The sequence below is a fragment of the Mesoplodon mirus genome, assembly GCF_964341445.2.
Source record: "Mesoplodon mirus genome assembly, chromosome: 3".
NCBI lineage: Eukaryota > Metazoa > Chordata > Mammalia > Artiodactyla > Ziphiidae > Mesoplodon > Mesoplodon mirus.
This window is the reverse complement of record NC_138978.1, coordinates 173,551,059-173,572,503: the sequence shown is the minus strand read 5'-3', so window position 1 is coordinate 173,572,503 and position 21,445 is coordinate 173,551,059. Positions and strand designations below refer to the sequence as shown.

At 36.8% G+C, this 21,445-nt stretch overlaps 1 protein-coding gene across 7 annotated transcripts in view; it reads left to right on the top strand.

Annotated features, from left to right (window-relative positions):
• Window positions 1–20,647, top strand: part of DCAF6 (DDB1 and CUL4 associated factor 6) — a 165,587-nt gene extending 144,940 nt beyond the window's left edge. For all 7 annotated transcript variants that reach the window (XM_082614240.1, XM_082614239.1, XM_082614238.1 and 4 more), the window contains 5 exons: window positions 8,527–8,665; window positions 10,555–10,711; window positions 11,341–11,429; window positions 13,361–13,466; window positions 20,186–20,647. In XM_082614240.1, the coding sequence (XP_082470366.1) occupies window positions 8,527–8,665; window positions 10,555–10,711; window positions 11,341–11,429; window positions 13,361–13,466; window positions 20,186–20,250 (556 nt within the window). In that variant the 3' untranslated portion in view covers window positions 20,251–20,647. The remainder of the gene's footprint in view (window positions 1–8,526; window positions 8,666–10,554; window positions 10,712–11,340; window positions 11,430–13,360; window positions 13,467–20,185) is intronic.
• Window positions 20,648–21,445: the final 798 nt, after the last annotated feature.

The window sequence follows — 21,445 nt, the reverse complement described above, 5'->3', positions numbered from 1 at the left end:
GGAGATTTTAATCTGCTGCTCCTGAGGCTGCTGGGAGAGGTTTCCCTTTCTCTTCTTTGTTTGCACAGCTCCTGGAGTTCAGCTTTGGATTGGCCCCGCCTCTCGGTAGAGGTTGCCTGAGCGTGTCTGTTCTTAGCTCAGACAGGATAGGGTTAAAGTAGCAGCTGATTAGGGGGCTCGGGCTCACTTAGGCCGGGGGGAGGGAGGGGTACGGAATGCGGGGCGAGCCCAGGGCTGCAGAGGCTGGTGTGACGTTGCAACAGCCTGAGGTGCGCTGTGTGTTTTCCCGGGGAAGTTGGCCCTGGATCACGGGACCCTGGCAGTGGGGGGCTACACAGGCTCCCGGGAGTGGAGGTGTGGATAGTGACCTGTGCTCGCACACAGGCTTTTTAGCGTCTCATACCCATCCCTGGTGTCCACACTAATAGCTGCGGCTTGTGCCCATCTCTGGAGCTCATTTAGGTGGTGCTCTTAACCCCCTCTCCTCACACACCCCGAAACAATGGTCTCTTGCCTCTTAGGCAGTTCCAGACTTTTCCCCGGACTCCCTCCCGGCTAGCTGTGGTGCACTAACCCCCTGCAGGCTGTGTTCACGCTGCCAACCCCAGTCCTCTCCCTGCGATCCACTGAAGCCGGAGCCTCAGCTCCCAGCCCCCGCCCGCCCCGGCGGGTGAGCAGACAAGCCTCTTGGGCTGGTGAGTGCCGGTCGGCACCGATCCTCTGTGCGGGAATCTCTCCGCTTTGCCCTCCGCTCCTCTGTTGCTGTGCTCTCCTCCGCGGCTCCGAAGCTTCCCCCTCCGCCACCCGCAGTCTCCGCCCTCAAAAGGGCTTCCTAGTGTGTGGAAAGCTTTCCTCCTTCACAGCTCCCTCCCACTGGTGCAGGTCCCGTCCCTATTCTTTTGTCTCTTTTTTCTTTTTTTCTTTTGCCCTACCCAGGTACGTGGGGAGTTTCTTGCCTTTTGGGAGGTCTGAGGTCTTCTACCAGCGTTCAGTAGGTGTTCTGTGGAGTTGTTCCACATGTAGATGTATTTCTGATGTATTTGTGGGGAGGAAGGTGATCTCCATGTCTTAATCTTCCGCCATCTCGAAGGTCACCTTTTGTGGTTTTAATTCAGCATTTTATATGATTCCATTTTCTCTCCTTTCTTAGAATAGCATTTGTACTTATTTTTTTACTTCTTTTAGTGGTTGCCCTAGAGTTTGCAATATAAATTTACAGCTAATTCAAATAACACTATACCGCTTCATAGGTAGTGTGAGTACCTTATAATAACAAAATCCTAGTTCCTTCTTTCTGTGCCTTGTATCATTGCTGTAATTCATTTCACTTTAATGTAAGCATACATAAGCATATATATATATATATATATATATATATATATATACACATATGCGATAGATAATGGAATGCTTGTTGCTATTATTATTTTGAACAAAGTGTTATTTGTTAGAATAAGAAAAGTAAAAGTTTTTATTTTACCTTCACTCATTCCTTCTTTGATGCCCTTCTGTTGTTTATGTCAGTTTATGTTTCTGACCTTTATTATTTCCTTCTCTCTAAAGCACTTCTCTTGCAAGGCAAGTCTACTGGCAACAAATTTCTTCAGTTTTTGTTTGAGAAAGACTTTATTCTCATTCACTTTAGAAGGATAATTTTCCAGTGTACAGAATTCTAGGTTGGTGGTTTTGTTTTGTTTTTTTTCTCTCAACACTTTAATTATTTCACTCTATTCTCTTTTTGTTTCATGGTTTCTGAGGAGAAGTAGGATGTGATTCTTATCTTTATTCCTTTATATGTATGATTTTTTTTTTCCTCAGACTTCTTTCAGGATTTTTTCTTTATCTTTGATTTTCATATTTTGAAAGTGATATGCCAAAGTATAGTTCTTTTTTGGCATTTATCTTACAAGGTGTTCTCTGAGCTTCCTGGATCTGTGGTTCAGTGTCTCACATTAATTTGGGGAAATTCTCAGTCATTATTGTTTCAAATATTTCTTCTGTTCCTTTCTTCTCACTGTGATATTCCCATTATGCCTATGTTACACTTTTTGTATTGATAGTTATCCCACAGTCCTTGGATATTCTGTTTGTTTTTTTCAGTCTTTGCTCTCTTTGCTTTTTGGTTTTAAAGGATTCTGTTGATATAGCCTTTAGCTCAAAGATTCTTTTCTCAGCCATGTCCAGTCTACTAATAAGCCCGTCAAAGGTAGTCTTTGTTTCTGTTCCAGTGTTTTTGATCTCTTGCATTTCTTTTTGTTTCTTTCTTAGGATTTTCATCTCTCTTCTTACATTGCCCATCTATTCTTGCATGCTGTCTACTTTATCAGTTAGAGAGCCCTTAGCATATTAATCATAGTTGTTTTATATATTTTTAAATTCTTTTAAAGGGGAATGAGAGCCCTGAAGACAAATCCCCCAGTTGCTGGGGGAGGAGGCTTTATAAGCTGGCTGGTGTTGAGAGAGGTCAGGAAGCTTTCAGAGCTGTTGCAGTAGTCTGGGGGACAGGGGAGGTCTGAGGATGCTGATGTCAGGAAGGATCTTTTTTTTTTTGGCCACGTGGTGCAGCAAGTGGGATCTCAGTTCCCCGACCAGGGATCAGACCCGCGCCCCCTGCATGGGAAATGCAGAGTCTTAACCACTGGACTGCCAGGGAAGTCCCAAATCATAGTTGTTTTAAATTCCTGGCCTGTCGCAAGAGGGAGGAGATGTGAGGATGTATGTATATGTATAGCTGATTCACTTTGTTATAAAGCAAAAACTAACACACCATTGTGAAACAATTATACTCCAATAAAGATGTTAAAAAAAATTAAAATTAAAAAAATAAACTCCTGGTCTGAGAATTCCAACATCTCTACCATATCTGGTTCTGATGCTGTCTCTTCAGATTGTGTTTTTTGCCTTTTGTTATGCCTTGTAATTTTTTTTCCATAGCTGTATATGATGTACTAGGTAATAGGAACTGCGGTACATAGGCCTTTAGTGATGTGGTGATGTGGGGGGAGGGGATGCATTCTAGAGTTCTGTGATGCCTGGTGTCCTCCACTCTCTTTGGGATCCAAGAAGAGTTGTTGATTTTTCAGTCCATTCAGCTTTTACTTATTAGCTGTGAAGTGGGAACCTTCAAGCTCCTTGCATGCGGAAGCAGATTAAACAATCTTTATACTCCTGAGATAAATCTAACTTGGTCATGGTAGATTATCTTTTGGACATGTTGGATTTAGTTTGCTAATATTTTGTGAGGACTTTTGCATCTATATTCTGACTGAATTTCCTTTCTTATAGTCTCATGACCCTTTTTTTTGGTAAAAAGTTACAGTAGCCTCAGAGAATGAGTAGAAGAATATTTCCTCTTTTTCTTTTCTCTGGCAGAGTTTGTATAAGATTGGAATGATCTTTTCTTTGAAAATTTAGTAGACCCTACTTATAAAACTATCTGGAACTGGTATTTTCTTTGGGGTATGGTTTTTAAGTATTATTTTGACTCTTTAATAATTACAGGACTATTTCAACTCTCTCTTCTTTAGTCAGTTTTAGGTGATATTTTTCAATTTGTTGATTCATCTAACTTCTCAAATTTATTATAATATTTTTATTGTCTTTTTAATTCCTGCTGTGTCTTTAGTTATAGGCACCTTTTTATTCATAACATTATTTCCTTGAACCCCCTTAATTTTTTCTCCATTATCCTGGTCAGGGAACTAAGATCTGGCAAGCCATGTGGCACAGCCAAAAAAAGAAAAAGAAACAACTTTGGGCTTTGTTGATTTCTCTCATATTTGTTAACCCCTTTGTTTTATATTTGTACTTTTCTTCTCTCTTTATTATTTCCTTCCTTGTATATTATTTGAGATTCCTTTGTGGTTCTTTTTCTAACTTCTTTAGTTGTATACATTCAGCTTTTTTTCATTAACATTTAATTTATGGTCAGAGAACATGGTTGGTTTAGATGCATACTTTGAAATTTGTAGAAAGTGGCTTTGTGGCCTTGTACATGATAAATTTGTAAATGTTCCATGTGTGCTTGAAAAGCATATGACTTTAATTTTTAATGTAGAATTTTATATGTGACCATTCGATTAAGACTTAATTATGCTGTTCATATTATCCATATTTTTTGCTAGCTTGATTTATAAAATAGTGAGAGAGATATATTGAAATCATTAAAATGGTTTATGTATGTAATTCTCCTTGTAGTTCTGTCATTTTCTTTTTTAATGCAGTTTGAGGCTTTTTATTGTGTGCATATATGTTAAATTGTTATATCTTCCTGGTAAACTGAACTTATATGTAGTAATCCTCTCTACCTTTAATGCTACTTTTTATCTTAGTCTGTTTTGTCTGATATTACTGTAGCTATGCCACCTTTCATTTGATTAGTATTTGCACAATATCCTTTTCCCTGAAATCTTTCCTTGTCGTAATACTTTAGGTATGCCTGAGACAATCTCATTTTTCTCCATTGGTGAATTTAGTCTCTTTATTATTATCATGGCTACTTTTGGACTTGTTTCCAACTTTTTACTTCTAATTATCCTGTTTTACCTAATTTTTTTTTAACTTTCCTGTCTTTTTTAGGATTAAGATTTTTATCTTTTTGCTGTTGTTGTTTTGCTTTTTTCATTTTTTTTCCTCCATTGGGTTGGAATGTATACTCTTTATTGTTTACTTCTGAAATTTTCCATGCTTACTGAACTTTATAATGTCTTTTATGAATTTTAAATTGCGTGCCAAGTTAACATAAGCTATCATATGTATATAAAAGAATTAATAACTAATATTCTCAAAAACAACTTTGCAAATAGTAGGCTTTTAATAAATAGTTATTTGCTGATTGGTGTTCTTCATATGTATGTAACATTTTAATTTTAATTTGATTAAATTTTCAAAGTAATAAATTACAAATTTATTATTTTCAACATCTTATATTATTTTGGTGTTTCTTATGAAATATCCTCTAGGAAAGTGGTTTCAGTGTGTTAATTTTCTTTTTTTTGGCCACACAGCCAGAGGGATATTAGTTCCCTGACCAGGGATTGAACCCAGGCCCTTGGCAGTGAAAGTGAGGAGTCCTAACCAGTGGACTGCCAGGGAATTCCCCTCAATGTATTCATTCTAAGTTTATTCATCTCTTTAAAACTGTTTGCTGTGTTGGACATTACCTGACTATATATAGTATAGCATTTACTGTCACTTTTTATCATCTAATTTGAAATGTGTGTACTTGAAGCTTTTTTTTTCTGTTTTAGATCATTTTCATACAGCAAGATAGTGGTAGGTGCCCTAATCTTTTATTAAAACTGTACATTACAAACTGCATAGCTTGAGCTCTATTTTTCAAAATTATTCTTTATCAGGATTGTTAAGCCAAACAAACATTAAGCAGTAAATTAGACCATATTCTACAACAAACTTTTAAGTGAAATGAACACTTATGATTTGGTACCATCCATTCTTAATTACTATCATCTCATTACTCATTCAACTTTAATTTTGCCCACATACCTTGTTTTAAATGATTTGAGCTTTTGTCTAATTCTTAATTTATCATATAGTTTCTTTTTCCATTTATAGCTCCCAAGGCCTTCAGTTTATCAGCAGGATTATTTCTATTTCCTCTACTACCTGATACTCTTTTTTTTTAAAATTTATTTTATAGAAGTATAGTTGATTTACAATGTTGTGTTAGTTTCTAGATACTCTTTCTTTTCTTTTTTTTTTAATTAATTAATTTATTTTTGCTGTGTTGCGTCTTCATTTCTGTGTGAGGGCTTTCTCTAGTTGTGGCAACGGGGGGCCACTCTTCATCGCGGTGCACGGGCCTCTCACTATTGCGGCCTCTTGTTGTGGAGCACAGGCTCCAGATGCGCAGGATCAGTAGTCGTGGCTCACGGGCCTAGTTGCTCCGCGGCATGTGGGATCCTCCCAGACCAGGGCTCGAACCCGTGTCCCCTGCATTAGCAGGCAGATTCTCAACCACTGCGCCACCAGGGAAGCCCTAGATACTCTTTCTTAGCAAGAGTTTTTTCTTTATTGGTTTCTTGTTAATCACATTTTTAACTGATTGAGTGTCCTTTTCTCTTCCACTTTAGAAAAAAGAGAGTTTCAATCATATTAATTATGTTTCTTTTGAGAACATTTGAACTCTCAGCCCTTCCCATTTATCACTTCCCAATCAGAAAGAGATAATCAGAGTAAACTAAACATGTCAGCTTTCTGTGTGGTAGTTTCTAACGATATCTAACTTAAAATTTTGGACCCTTTTTTTTTTTAACATATATATAGCATAGGATAAAGTTTTTTAAACACTTTTTAAATATTCCTATAGAATTTATGATACCATTTTATGAAAAAGAAAATACCTTTTATTATAAGACTACAGAATTGTTATGTAATTGTTTTAGAAAGTGTTATTAACAATTTAGTGTCTGGTTTTCTAGACTCTTTCTACGTATATATATACATTTTTCCCCTATGAATTATTTTTTAACTATGTTGTAGATTCAGTAGGATAATGCTGACATTTTTCATGTTCTTGCTTATGGATCTTTCTTATTATTTTTAATGGTGGCATAAGTATTCCAATGTATGGATGTACCATATTTATTTAACCTATCCTTTCTGTGTATAAGACATTAAGATTATTTCCATTGTTTCTCAAAGTACTCAGTGAATATATGTGTGTGTGTGTGTGTGTCTGTATATATTGTGTGTGTATATATATTTGCATATTCATTTTTCTACAGCATACATTTTTAAAAGATGAAATTGCTACATCAAAGCAAATATATGTTTTAAATTTTAATGGATATTATTTAATTTCTCCTCAAAAATATATTGTACTGGAACACTGACATATTGCCAGTGGAATTATAAATTGCTGTAACCACTTTGGAAAATTGTTTGGGAGTATCTGTTAAAGCTGACCATATGCACATACTGTGGTCCAGCAGTTCCATTCCTGGATATATACGCAACAGAAATATGTACATATGTTCGCCAAAGCACTATTTCAGTAATCAAAACCTGTAAACAACCCAATGTTCACCAACAGTTGAATGGAAAAAGTAAATTATAATGTATTTATACAAAGTAGTACTCTACAGCAAAGAAGATGAATGAACTATAGCTAAATTCAACATGGATGAATCTTACAAATGTAATATTGAGGTAAAGAAGCTAGACACAAAATATATTTTGTATGATTCCATTTAGTTAATGTTCACAAACAGGCAAAATTAATCCATCATGTTAGAAGTCAGAATAGTGGTTTCCGATAAGGGGAGCGTATAATGGGAATGGAGCATAGAGAGACTTCTGGAATTCTATTTATTCTCTATCTGTCCTGGAATTCTATTTATTCTCTATCTCTCATACTGGTTACATGGGGCTATTTTGCAAAAATGCATTGAGCTACACATTTATGATTTTATACCTTCCTGAATATGTGTTCTACTTCAGTCAAAAGTTTACAACAAAAGGGTGCACTTTTTTATATATAAAACTTTCAAACTCCTACCAGTAGTGCCTATTTTCCTGTATTCTTGCCACTCTGATAGATGTAAAAAATTTTTTAATCTGATAGACATACAAAAAGATCAATTTGTTTTTATTTTTATCTTAATATTAGTGAGGCTGGGCATCCTTCTGTATATTTTTTAAGTCTCTTTCTTCTATAATTTCCCTATTCATGTTCTTTACTTTTTTTCTATTATAGTGTTCATTTTTCATACTGATTTGTAGACACTTTATATATTTTGGATTTTTGGTCTATTATATGGCAAAATATAATGTTTTAAATAAGAAGTTCAAACTAACAAAGTTATTCAGTAACATGTGTTAGGAAAAGTTCCTTCTAATAAAAAAAACTATTCTCTAGTTTTGTGACCAACTCAGTTCTTAGGAGAGTAAAATCAGCCTCATTAGCTCCAAATCTGCACTCTAATATGGAGTTCATATAGAATAGATTCTATTTGAAGGCCCTTGTTTTATTCATGTATATTAATATTGTTTTTCTTGACTAGTCTGTTTTTTGCTGAGAACAAACATCTTTAAACAAAATCTCAAAACATAAGTTTATCCACTGAAATTATATGTTAACCTTAGTTTCTTCTTCTGGTTTCTCTTTATGCCTTTACATTTCCTAATATGGAGAGGACAAATAATATTGAATAGGTTTTGTTTTATTTGTAGTAAATTGCATATTAATTTTGTATTATGTTTTTATAAAACAGCCGTTTAAAAAGTGTGCTGCATGCTATTTCCTTTACTCTCTCAACCAGTACCAAATTTCTAAGTGATCTCTTAACTAAAACATTTTGTTTTAGTAACTCAACTAGTCTGATGTAGTCTCACTGTTGTGTCTGCCTCTTTATGCTTTTGGTTGGGGATGCCTTATTGACATAATATTTAGTTTAAATGTCTTCTAGACTTTACCATATTTTAATATTGCTCATTTTCATTCTGTAGTGGCCTGTGAATGTTTTTTACTTATTTCTGTTTTTTCTTATAATATGTAATTCATAGACGCTCTGCTGTTGCCCGAATTCAGGAGTTCTTCAGGCGGAGAAAAGAAAGAAAAGAAATGGAGGAATTGGATACCTTGAACATTAGAAGGCCACTAGTAAAGATGGTTTATAAGGGCCATCGCAACTCCAGGACAATGGTACCATATACTAATGACATTCTTTGGAAGAACTGCAATTTCATAATACGAATTCTTTTCCATAATGATTATTTTCATATATGCCAGTGTGATTCCAATATATTATTGCACCTTCACAGTTATCTCTTTACCCTAATATAGTTCTTTTCATCCTATAACATATTGTGAAAGACCATCATTTTTTATAAGAAAACTCTACCCTACTGAGGAACTATCATAGAATTTAAAAAATTTTAGCTTGTACAAGTAACCATTGCTTCTTTTTTTTTTTTTTTTTTTTTTTTCGGTACGCGGGCCTCTCACCACTGTGGCCTCTCCTGTTGTGGAGCACAGGCTCCGGACGCGCAGGCTCAGCAGCCATGGCTCACGGGCCCAGCCGCTCCGCGGCATGTGGGATCTTCCCGGACCGGGGCATGAACCCGTGTCCCCTGCATCAGCAGGCAGACTCTCAACCACTGCGCCACCAGGGAAGTCCCCACTGCTTCTTTTTTGCTCTCTCATACTTGTTGTCTACTTTCCTAGTAGATTTTTTTAGTTCATATTAGTACCCTTTGTTGGTTTTGGAGAGAAAGATTTGGATACATGAAATCCAGGTTCCTTGCAAAATATAGTCAGATTAATCATAACTCTTTTAAAGATTGACAAGTAAAAATTTGTTTTAGTCACCTTGTCTTTCTAGACTTTAATTTCCTCATCTATGAAATAAGAATAGACCAGATGATCTCTAAGATCTTTTTAAGTTTTTATAACCCAGAAGTCTATATACCCAATGCAATATTAACTGTTTACTATGAGAATCTTGTGAGATGATTAACATAACTGTTACTCCAAACCATTCATATCTAGAAAGTGTTCTCATATATTCATTGAGTTATCAAAAAGTATCTACAGAATCAGTTTTAATCTGCTTTCTTTAGAGTCAAGGCAAAAAGTAACTTTGGGATGGGGAAATAATTAGCTGTCTCTATAGATATCATTGGTAGTAATAATTTAATCATTCTGGAAAGCACACTTATTATTAATAGAAGTAACCAATTTATATTTCTTGCATTTTGCCAGTTAAAATTTTGGATGAAAATAATTAGGGACAGGAATGGAAAAAAAAAGACTAGTAAATATAAAAGTAATGTAATTCCAAGTAACAACAAAATTGTCTCCCCTCCTTTGCTTTGCCAAAAATAGCAAAGTAGCAGCTGTACATAAAATGATTTCGAAAATTCTGACATGAAGTACAAAGGTTTTTGATGGTTCATTCATGTGCATCTGCTGAAAACTTCCATCATAACCGTTCTAACACATCCTTTGTCTCATGGCTTCATAAAAGTAAATATGTATTTATATCTTTCCTTCTTGATTGTGAGAGCTTCTAATAGCTAATAAAAAGATTGGTACTTTTTGTTCTTTTGGCATAAAGCAAGATACAGGAGGGAACAATTCATTTTTTTCTATGAGTTGTTATTATCTTGTAAAAGCTAAAATGGAACCGTTTTTGGAAAGTTCAGTAACATATATATATATATGTTTCCATTATACTGTTCAAAATGCAGAAATCCCATTCATTCATTTATATATTCATAACATATCGTTATTAACTCAGTTAATAAGTTATTAACTCAGCACCTACTGTGTGCCAGGTACTGTTTCAGGCACTATAAATATAGCATTGAACAAAACAAATCCCTGTCTTCATGGGGGACTTTTCATTACTTACTGCCACTTTATCCCTGCTGATAAATCTCTATCATGATTTCAATATACTAGAAGACAAAGGCTCTCTTCAATTTTTTATTTTCTGAGCTAATTAATTGTTTTAACTTGAGAATAGAATAAATCTTTTTTAATAACTTTGATTTGAATTCTCTTATCATTTCCTTTTTTTTAACCCTTAGATAAAAGAAGCCAATTTCTGGGGTGCTAACTTTGTAATGAGTGGTTCTGACTGTGGCCATATCTTCATCTGGGATCGTCACACTGCTGAGCATTTAATGCTTCTGGAAGCTGATAATCACGTAGTAAACTGCCTGCAGCCACACCCGTTCGACCCAAGTAAGATGACCTTTTATAAGGCAAGGGCTAGAAATCATTAGTATGATTAATCAGCTTCAACTTTTTCCTAGTTGTTAATATAAAAATAATCCAAATTATCCTAGTAGGCAGCCACTAGGGTCAAGTATTGCTATTTGGGGTTTAAAACAAAAAACACTTATAACCTGCTTTTGGCAGAACATATGGGGAAATAGGTTAAAGAGTTTATACTCCTAAGAGTGCTTCTAAGTTTTATCAGCTGTAAGAGGTTTGGCTGATTGAACTTTTCACTACTTAACCAAATTGAACCTCCAAGCCTTTTAGTCTTCACGTCTGAATTAATTTACCAGAACAAAGGAGCATTGGCTTGTTCTTGCCTTCCATTGAAATTGCCCGTGTTTCTCATAAAAGAGCAGTAAATAAGAAAAAAATTTGAGTGATTTCAAGACAGTCTTAAAATTGTGTTCTAGAGTAACTTTTAGGAAATCTTCAAAATAATATTCTCAGTTAACAATTAAATGTATCAGTACAATTTCCATTCTAACTCAATTTTGCTGAACATAAACATACATGCATATATACATTATAAATTTACATGAATTAATGGAATATTTCTAAGCTTTATATTAATGTGAACATTTTATTTCTAGTTCTAGCCTCGTCTGGCATAGATTATGACATAAAGATCTGGTCACCGCTAGAAGAGTCAAGGATTTTTAACCGAAAACTTGCTGATGAAGTAAGATTTTTATTATACTTATTATAGAACATATGTCACTTTGTTCCTGAACTGCTGTTTTAAGAAGAATCAAAGCAGCTCATTTTGTTATTAGTTGGTAACATAAAACAAGTTAATTCATTTAATGAGGTCAAATTTTAAGAAAAAGAAAAGTCAAGAATAAAACATGCCCACAATACTAGAGAGGTAAAAATTGGAATATTATTTGGATAAGTAGAATATTGATTATTGGTAGTAACAGATATAGTATATTGTTGTTTAAGAAAAATAGGTTGACTATTTGTGCTTATTGCAATGAAGAATCATTAAAAAAAAACCACTATGTCCTTTTAAGAAAATAGTTTTACTATAGCTGTTCTCCATAATCATAGCCAAATAGGTAGCAGAACAAACGATTGGAGACTCTTTTCCTTTATGATTATATTTTAAGATTTCCTCAGCTTCTGAAGCTACTGTTATATCACTAGTTTTCAAACTGAGTTCTCTGAAGCTCTAGGTTTTTTACAGGATTGGAAGCAGGAAGATGGATGATATGAAAGCTAAACCCTGGGCATTTCCTTCCCAACTGCAATGAGGGTTTTCATTTTTGGGTTTCCATATAAGATTTCTTATGAAAATAAGGATCCATTGCATTAATCAGCTACTAACTAATTGTTGAACTTCTGTGAAGAGGGGAGTGCAACTAAGGTTGATACTACCCCCTCTTAAAACAATAAAATAAGAGTTCATTGCTAAAAATATTAATGAGTTGGAAAACTAGTTCTCTAGGCCAAGGTTGACAGTTCACAGTGAAATTCCCACATATACTTTTACTCGTTTAATAGACATATAGAAGACACTTGGTGTATGTCAGGCACAGTGCTGAATTTACAAAGATAAACCCTTCCTTCAGAACTTAAAAGACTAGTGGAAAAAACAGACATATAAACAGCTAGAATATAGTGTGCTCAGTGTCAGAGATGTACACATAGTGTTTTGGAAGCCTGTAGAAAGGAACAGCCGTGCTTCCAAATGGAATAGATGGGATGTGAAGGTCTTCACAGAGGAAATAAGAATTGGACTGAGTTTACCAGGCATACAAGGATCAAAGGAACATTTGAGACAGAAGGATCAGCGTGTTTCAAGTTACTGTAAGGTAAATGAACCAGCAGTGTGCTGAAACCTAGAGGACACATGAAAGCAGCTCAGTTGGACTAAAAAGCTAGGTTGGGGCATGGTTGTAAAGGGCCCTGTCGGGCACCCCCATGAGTTGAAAACGTATTGTAATGCCACTGGGGGACTGCTGACCAGGTTAGCATCTTCTTCTTCCTCTCATGCTTTCCTTTCTTTCTTCCTGTTTTTCCTTTGCCATGACCTTCGCTTTTCCTCTCTTTTTTCCTTTGCCTGTGATTATACATTAGCTCCCTTGGTGTTCATGGATGTTCATTTAGTCCAATTCTTGGTACTTAAGACACAATTCATTGGTAACTCTTATCCAAAGGTTTATTTTTCAAGATTACTTTGCTTCAGTCAAGGTAACATTTTTCTTGAGGGACCCAAGTGACCCAGGGATAACAATTTAACACTACTCTGTCACTAGAAGTATCAGTTCTACTAGATGGGAAAATAATAAGCAGACACAAAGTAGACTGCTCTGGAAAACAAATTATAAGTAAAAATAAATTGAACTCTTGAATGTTTTAAGTAGCCTCAAGGTTTGATCTTTGTCTTTCTGCCAGTTGAAAGAGTAGTGTTCTCTGATCTTACTCTGTCGAATGCAAGTTAAAGTAATTATTTGGCACTGAGTAGCCTTAAGGTGGAAATGTAGACATATATAGATACATATGAAGAATGAAATAATTCCTGCTAATTTTTTACTGTTCTCCTAATCTCTAAGGAAAAGGTACAGTTACCCTGTGATCTTTGACATGGTTATTTAACTTGCCTCATAGGTTATAACTCGAAATGAACTCATGCTGGAAGAGACTAGAAATACCATTACAGTTCCAGCCTCTTTCATGTTGAGGATGTTGGCTTCACTGAATCATATTCGAGCTGGTAAGAACTGTCAGTGTACTATTAAAATCATTATTGTATTTGAAAAACATTATTATTTAAGATCTACTTTAAAGGGATTTATTTTTAAGAAAAAGGGACTTCCCTGGTGGTCCGTTGGTTAGGACTCCGAGCTTCCACTGTAGGGGGCATGGGTTCGATTGGTTGGTAAGGATAAGATCCTGCGTGCCATGCAGCACAGCCAATAAAGTGAAGTGAAGTGAAGTAAAAAGTAAAGTAAAAGTAAAAAGTAAAGTAAAAATTTCCTTAAATTACAAAATCAAGGCAGCTTAACTTTTTTTTTTTAACACAAGAGAAGTTTATTTCTTGCTGACATTAAGTCCTCTCAGAGGGAACAGGTACATGGAAGGCAGCTTAACTTTTGAACGAGGAGTTCTATGAATTCTTGATCTTAGTACAGTAATTTATATCCCCATGAGCCAACTTTATTGAAAAGTGTCAAAGTGAAAAGATGAAGTCACTTGAAAACTTTTATCAGCTGTGCTTTTCTTCTCAGAGTGGAAGATCATACCATAAACCTTAAGATACGTTATAGTAAGTACCCTTTAATGGTAGGTTTGGTCAAAATCAGCCACAGCCCAGACAAAAATAAATGTTAACGTATTACTACAGAGGTTGAAACAGATAGCTCAGTATGTTTTTTTCAGTATTTTTTTTTGTTTTAGATGGTAAACTGTGAGGTTCAGTGCCACAGATACAAAATTGTGTATATTACAACTAATATCCAAGAAGGAATGGAATAACCTGTGTTCATAACAGTAGAAAATATCCAGTATCCATTATGAACAAAGTGTTTATCACTCTTCACTGATATCACAAATTTCTTCATATGTTGGGTATTATTTAATAATAACCACCACCACCATTTATGGAATACCTGTAATGTATCAGGCAATATACCAATCATTTCACAGATTTATCCTCAGTTAGCTGCAGCCCTTTACAAAGTAGATTATTTGTAATAACTCACCCCAGGTCACATAACTGATAAATGGTAAAACCTGAATTTGAAACTAGCTTCCAAGCACTTACTCCCCTTTTACCTACAAATTTCACTTTCGGGAACACGTTCAAGTCATGGATAAGACATGCAGTCCTCTGGATGACCTGATCTCAAACTGCTTTTCTAGTGCATTCTTTCCTTCTGTATCCACTCTGGCCCTCTCTGAATTTTGGGGTACATCAAAGTCTTTCCCAACTCAGAGATCTTTATAATCATGATGTCCCCTCCCATCCTCACTCTTTGTTAGGATAACTTCCATTTCAGACCTTCAGGTCTATATAAGCAGTAGATTATGTATCACTTTCTCAGAGGGTGGGGAAGGGAGAGCTAAGTATTCCAGGCAAAATAAAGAGTATGTAGCATTTGTCTAAGTCCTGGAGGAGAGAGACTATAGTACATCTGAAGAATTGAAAGAAGCCCCTTATGTCTGTAATTAAAAGAGCTGGAGAGAAAATAACCCTCAAATTGTAAATATTAACTATTACAAGGAAAGAGTGAAAATTTCAAATAGTCAAAACAAAAAATAAACCTAAAATGTAAGCAGAAAATGTTGGTAGTCCAACAAAATATTATTGTAGTACTTCTAATCACTGTTAACATCTTTTGATCTATTTTCTTCAGTAACAATCAGTAACCTTTAAAATTCACTTGGATTTCAGATTTGAGGAGGCAGCATTTTATAGAACAAGAAAAACATTTGCTGATTATGACAACTAAAATTTGCTTGTTCTTATGAAGAGTTCATCTGGTGAATGGTTCTTCCTGAGTTTTCCTATAGGAAACTAATTCTCTTTTCATTTGTGCAAGAATCTATTTTATTTTTTCTAATAAATTTATTTATTTATTTATTTTTGGCTGCATCGGGTCTTCATCGCAGTGCACGGGCTTCTCTTTGTTGCGGAGCACGAGCTCTAGGCATGTGGGCTTCAGTAGTTGCAGCACGCGGGCTCAGTAGTCGTGGCTTGCAGACTGCAGGCTCAGTAGCTGCGGCGCACGGGCTTAGTTGTTCCTCAGCATGTGGTATCTTCCCGGACCAGGGCTCGAACCCTGCATCAGCAGGCGGATTCTTAACCACTGCGCCACCAGAGAAGTCCAAGAATCTGTTTTAAATAGGTGCTAATGTGTCAATGGTTTGTTAATAGTTATTACCATCCTTCTTTGATTTTAGAATTAGATGTTTTATAATATAAAGGTTCCCTTTCTTCTATTTCTTTTTGTCAGCAATCAAGGTTTATTCAACTTAACTCACCCTCTTGTTTCTCTTAGGTAAAAGACTAGATAGAAAAAGGTACCCAAGAGTTTGTATTTCTGCTGCTTTTATCCTTAAGATGTCTAGTCATTTGATGAGTCAACTACTCCTTTCCTCTCCTTCCCTTCATTGTCCTGTATTCCAAGTACAACAATGTCTGTGTATTCAAGGAGGGTTAGTAATAGACTTTGGTCATGGAAGCACAATCTAGCCACAGAATGCTTCAGCCTTTCCATTACTCCACAAGGCTTCCTGGGAAATCAGCTCCATCCTGCTTAAGCTGTGCTTTTTAATGAAGAGTGCACTTTAAACCCCCTTTTTAAAACTACAAATACCTGGTTCCTATCCATTAAAGATTCTCATTCATTTCATCTGAATAGGGTTTGAGCTCCTGCATTTTAAAAAAGCAACCAAAATTATTCTCATGAATGCTGTACTAAAGACTTTTAGTCTAGGCAACTTCTTGAGAGAGAAAGGCAGTTCTGAGATTCCTAGAAGTTTTGACAGGCTTTGGAGAGATGGTGTGTGAACCATTCTAATCTTTTCTAAAAATCTGATCAATTTACTCCCCTCTTTAAAATTCTCCTGGGCCTCCTCGTGCTCTTAGGATAGAGTCCAAATATGTTAACATGATTTATAAAACCCTGAAGCATCCCTTTATACCTCTGGACCTTGGTACATGTACATCTAGATAGCCATAGTGTTCTCCACGATGGATCTATAGAGCGTAACATCATATTGAGCTCACAGGCACTTACCCAGTCATACACAGATTCACTCCATCAATTATGGTAGCTTTACTCCAGAATATTATCCATATTCATCTACCTTGGTCTCCCTGTTTCTGCTCTCGCCTTCATACAATCTGATTTCCACAGCACAGAGGGAGCTTTTTAAAACACAGGTCAGGGACTTCCCTGGTGGCTCAGTGGTTAAGAATCTGCCTGCCAGTGCAAGGAACATGGGTTCGAGCCCTGGTCCGGGAAGATCCCACATGCCGCGGAGCAACTAAGCCTGTGCACCACAACTACTAAGCCTGCGCTCTAGAGCCCGCAAGCCACAACTACTGAAGCCCACACGCCCTACAGCCCATGCGCTGCAACTGCTGAGCCCACGTGCTGCAGCTACCAAAGCCCGCAAGCCTAGAGCCTGTGCTCCGCAACAAGCAGCCACCGCAATGAGAAACCCACTCACTGCAACTAGAGAAAGCCCGCACACAGCAACGAAGACCCAACACAGCCAAAAATAAAAATAAAACGTGGGTCAGTAAACTTTTTCTTTAAACGGCCAGATAGTAAATAGGCTTTGTGGGCCATGTGGTTTCTGTTGCAGCTACTCATTTCTGACATTGTGGTGCAAAAGCAGCCATAGATAATGTGTAGATCAAGGGCATGGCTCTGCTTTAATAAAACTTTATTTACAGAAATAGGCTGTGGGAGGATTTGCCCAGGGGCCATAGTTTGCTGACCCACTTTTTTAAAATATACATTAGGTTATGTCACCCTTGCTTAAAAATTCTCAGGGACTCCCCAGCTGCTCTTAAAATAAAACCCAGACTTCATACGCTGATCTACATGACCTGGACCTGCCAGCCACTGAGTCGACACATTCCAGTTTTCTCCTCGCCCACTACATTTCAGCCATAGATGGCTACTTTCCTCCTCCTCAGATTCATCAAGCTTGTTAGCATATTTAGGACCTTTTCACTGGCTGTTTCCTCTGCTTTTTAGGCAACTTCATCCCCCAGCTTCACTAATAATTGAACATACAATTGAGGTCTCAGCCCCAGTGTTACCTCCTTAGAAAAGTCTTCCCTAGTCGCCCAGTGTGAAGTTGTTTCACGTGCCTTCTCACACCCTCCTTCTCATTCAGTTACTCTCTGGTCATTGCCTGTTTCATCAAGTACTTATTCTAACTTCATTTCTTTATTTTTGTCTTGCTACACAGATTAAAGGAGAAAAATACATTTCTTATTTTCTGTTTTTATCCTCTAGAAAGTGAGCTCATTAAGACCAGAGACCTAGTTTGTCTTATTCACAGATGGATAGCTAGCTTCTAGAACAGTGCCTAGCATATAATAGTGTTTCGTGAATGAATGGGTGAACGAATGAATGAACTTCTAGTACCAAATGTTTAGCTAACGATGAGTCTTGTATTGACTCTGTTTTGTTGGAACACAGGTTTCCTTGGGGTATTTTTTCATATCTCCCTTGTCCCCTCCCCACACCCCAGCAAACTTAATCTCTCTTCATATCTTATCTTTTCCGATCAAAAATAATTTCTTGAAGAAATATTTCTAACAGAGAATTACAGGAACCTTCCCACAAATGTAAACCTTACTTACAGGAGCAATTTGGTGTTGCCAACTTTTGAAAACAGTGGATATAGAAGTGATTATTTCTAGCTTTCATTTAAAAGAACACAGTGTTCTCAGATCTCCGTGGTCTGTAATTGCCAACCAGAGATTTGTGAAAGTGTTGAACTGCTTAGCAGTTTTACTACCTCAGTAGCACTTTGTGGACAAAAAGATTTCATTTAATTTATTCTTAGAAATTGGGTTTATATTCTGAGAGACATGACTCGGCAGCAGTTAAGTGAGAAGGATTTGAGAGACAAACAACTGTTCCGCCCTCTTCCTCATGCCAGAAGCCACTGTCAGTTACTGTGTGACCTATATAAGAGACTCTGTTGGGCCCTCACTCGACTTCTTATCGCTTGCTTTGGACTCTGCAGAATTCTAACGTCTACTGTAAACTCCTTGATTTGAAGGCTGTGACATTTCCTCCTTCCCCTCCATTTCCCCATCTTCATTCGTAAGTGTGACAACCAAAAAGAATTTGGGTCATCCTACACATTTTGAAATAGGCTGACAGTGCTGCCTCATGCTCCACTAATATGACAGAATAGGTTTGTTGAATGTAGTCGTTGTATCCTATTCATGATACTCTAGTTAAGCAGAATAGCAACTTCATGTTTTTTCTCTCATGAAAGTATATCACACAATAAAAATAGTGTAATCTCCTTTATACTAACATCCCTTAAGTAGCCTTTTATTGATCAGAAAGTCTTCCACTGTGTTTAGATTCCTTAGTGACCTGTGAAGGTCTATCATCATCTCATTTTGTTCATTTATTTTACAAATGTGTATTGAACACTTATTATATAGTAATAACTAAAATTTGTATAATTCAGGTTACAAATCATACACACATTATCTCATTAGTTTGGCATTAAAATGGAGTTGGCGTAGAGGGGATTTAATCTAATTCACTTGGACAATTACACATACAATCCCTTCTGTATCCTGGTGTTGTTGACTTAGAATCCAATGGGAGTGTTTAAGCCTCTGTAGATAATAAAATCTCAGGATTCGGTTTTCTCTTGGTGTTGACAGTGGGACTGAACTGTTTCCCCTGTGTCTAAGCCTTTTTTCCCCCAGCTTACCCTGGAGAAATCTTTCTGTGATAGAAAGGGTTCCATGCTAGTGGTGGTAGTTATTCGGTACTGTTGCCTTCTTTACATACCCTAATGTAATATATCTTATCTTAGTAAAACTTATGTTCATTTATTTGATAAACCTTCATTGAACCTCTTGTACTAGACCCTTAGGACATACAAGAAATAACTGCCACCTTCCCAGGAGCTCACAGTCTAGTCTGTAAGAAGATAGGCCAACAAACTATTACTGTAATTATTATATGACACATATAAAATATTCTGGAATGTGAAGGAAGGAGTTCATAATTCTGCAGGTTGGGTATTTGAAAAAGTCTGGGGAAAGTTTCACACAGGGAATAATAGTTGTATCGAGATGAGTAAGCAGAACCATTATAGCTAAAGAACTGGGTGAAGGTGTCCCAAGCAGAGGAACAGCAAGTGTAAATCATGGAACTTGAGAGGACGTGCCGTGCTCACTCGCCGGGTTGTAATTGTACACTCCCTTGAGTGTTCAGTCTAGATAAGCTCCTTGAGGACAGAGACTGTGACTGTTTGGGTCACCACTGTATCCTGGAACATAGCAGGTATTTAAGAAATATTTTTATAAACAAATACACAGATCCTCAAGAATGATCACCAAATTCTCTCGCACGGCTTGCCTCTCACTCCCCTCGGTGACACCTGATACACCTCCTAGGGCTCCCAGACTCCCAGGAACACAGTTTGAAATCATTGCAGTAGACCACAGTAGATCAAGATCTTTAGGGCTTTTTCTTTGTACTTTTTATATCTTTGGAATTACATGAATATTCAACGTTGAGAGTGCTGTTTCCTTTACTCTTTGTCTCTAGGGGCAAAAATAACTTTTCTACACACAGCTGTGAACTGATTTTTATATGATGATGTTCTGAATTATATACATTTTAATCCATTTTAAATAAAAGGCACTGAAAATTATTTTAATTGTAATAATAAAGGTATTTCTTTTTGTCTCATATCTGTGTTTTCCAGACCGGTTGGAGAGTGACAGATCAGAAGGCTCTGGTCAGGAGAATGAAAATGAGGATGAGGAATAATCAACTCTTATTGGCAAGCACTTAGATGTTCTGAAATTTGTATAAGACATTTATATTTTTTTCTTTACAGAGCTTCAGTGCAATTTTAAGATTGTGGTTTTTTGGAGTTTTTCCCTTTTGGGGGGATAACCTAACATTGGTTTGGAATGATTGTGTGCATGAATTTGGGAGTGTGTGTAAAACAAAACTAGCGAAATGTTTTAAAAACTTTTTGCCATGTATGAGGAGTGCTAGAAAATGCAAAGTGCAATATTTTCCCTAACCTTCAAATGTGGGAGCTTGGATCAGTGTTGAAGAGTAATTTTCATTATAGTGAAAATATTGGTTCCAATAAATTTCTACACTTGCCATTTGCATGTTTGTTGCTTTCTAATTAAAGAAGTTGGTTGTTTTAAGATATCCTGACTTTGACTATTTAATGCCTTGATACCTTGACCCACGTTTTCCAAATCTTTTCTTGTAACATAAGGTTGTCTTTCTCTGTTCTTTTCTGGATTAAATAACCTTTTCAGTTTTGACTTCTGTGTGACAGAATCACATAGAAGAGCTTTTTTTTCACTTCTCCTTCCAAAGTACTTTATCTGCACCCCCAATCATCATCTCTCATGATTAGTGGTCCCTCATTACCTGAGTACAGGGCTTAGGCTATGAGCAATCCCAGAGCATCATGGATACTCACACACCATATTAGCACAAGCCCGTTCCGAGAGCTCTGGCTTCTGGCCTTCCTTTCTCCAACTTCTAGATTTCAACTGAAAGTGTTGACCATCCAGTCTTCTAATTCCTGGTCTTCCTCCTCTCTGGTGTCCACCTTCACTCGACTTAAGCCATCTACACCCAGGTCTGTGTCTTACCGGTTACGACTTGAAGCTGCTCCTGCAGACTTAACCCTTCAGTCATCCTCTCTCCTGTCTCCTAAACTGTCATGCTGCTCACTCTCGTTGGGCCATGAACAGACTCACAGGTGTGGCCGGGCAAAGCATCCCTCTCCCGTGTGGAGACCAGGGATGGCTCCTCCCCGGAAGATGGCTGCAAGCCCAAGGACACCTGCTGCTGAGAGAAGAGAGATTGGCTTTCTGGATAGAGGAAAAATAACTCTAGTTGGCTCGGTAACTTCAGTTGGACTTCAACATCTAGCTCTTAGCCTGGGCAGGACGCATATGTCTCCATATTAGGAATATGCTAAATGGTCAAA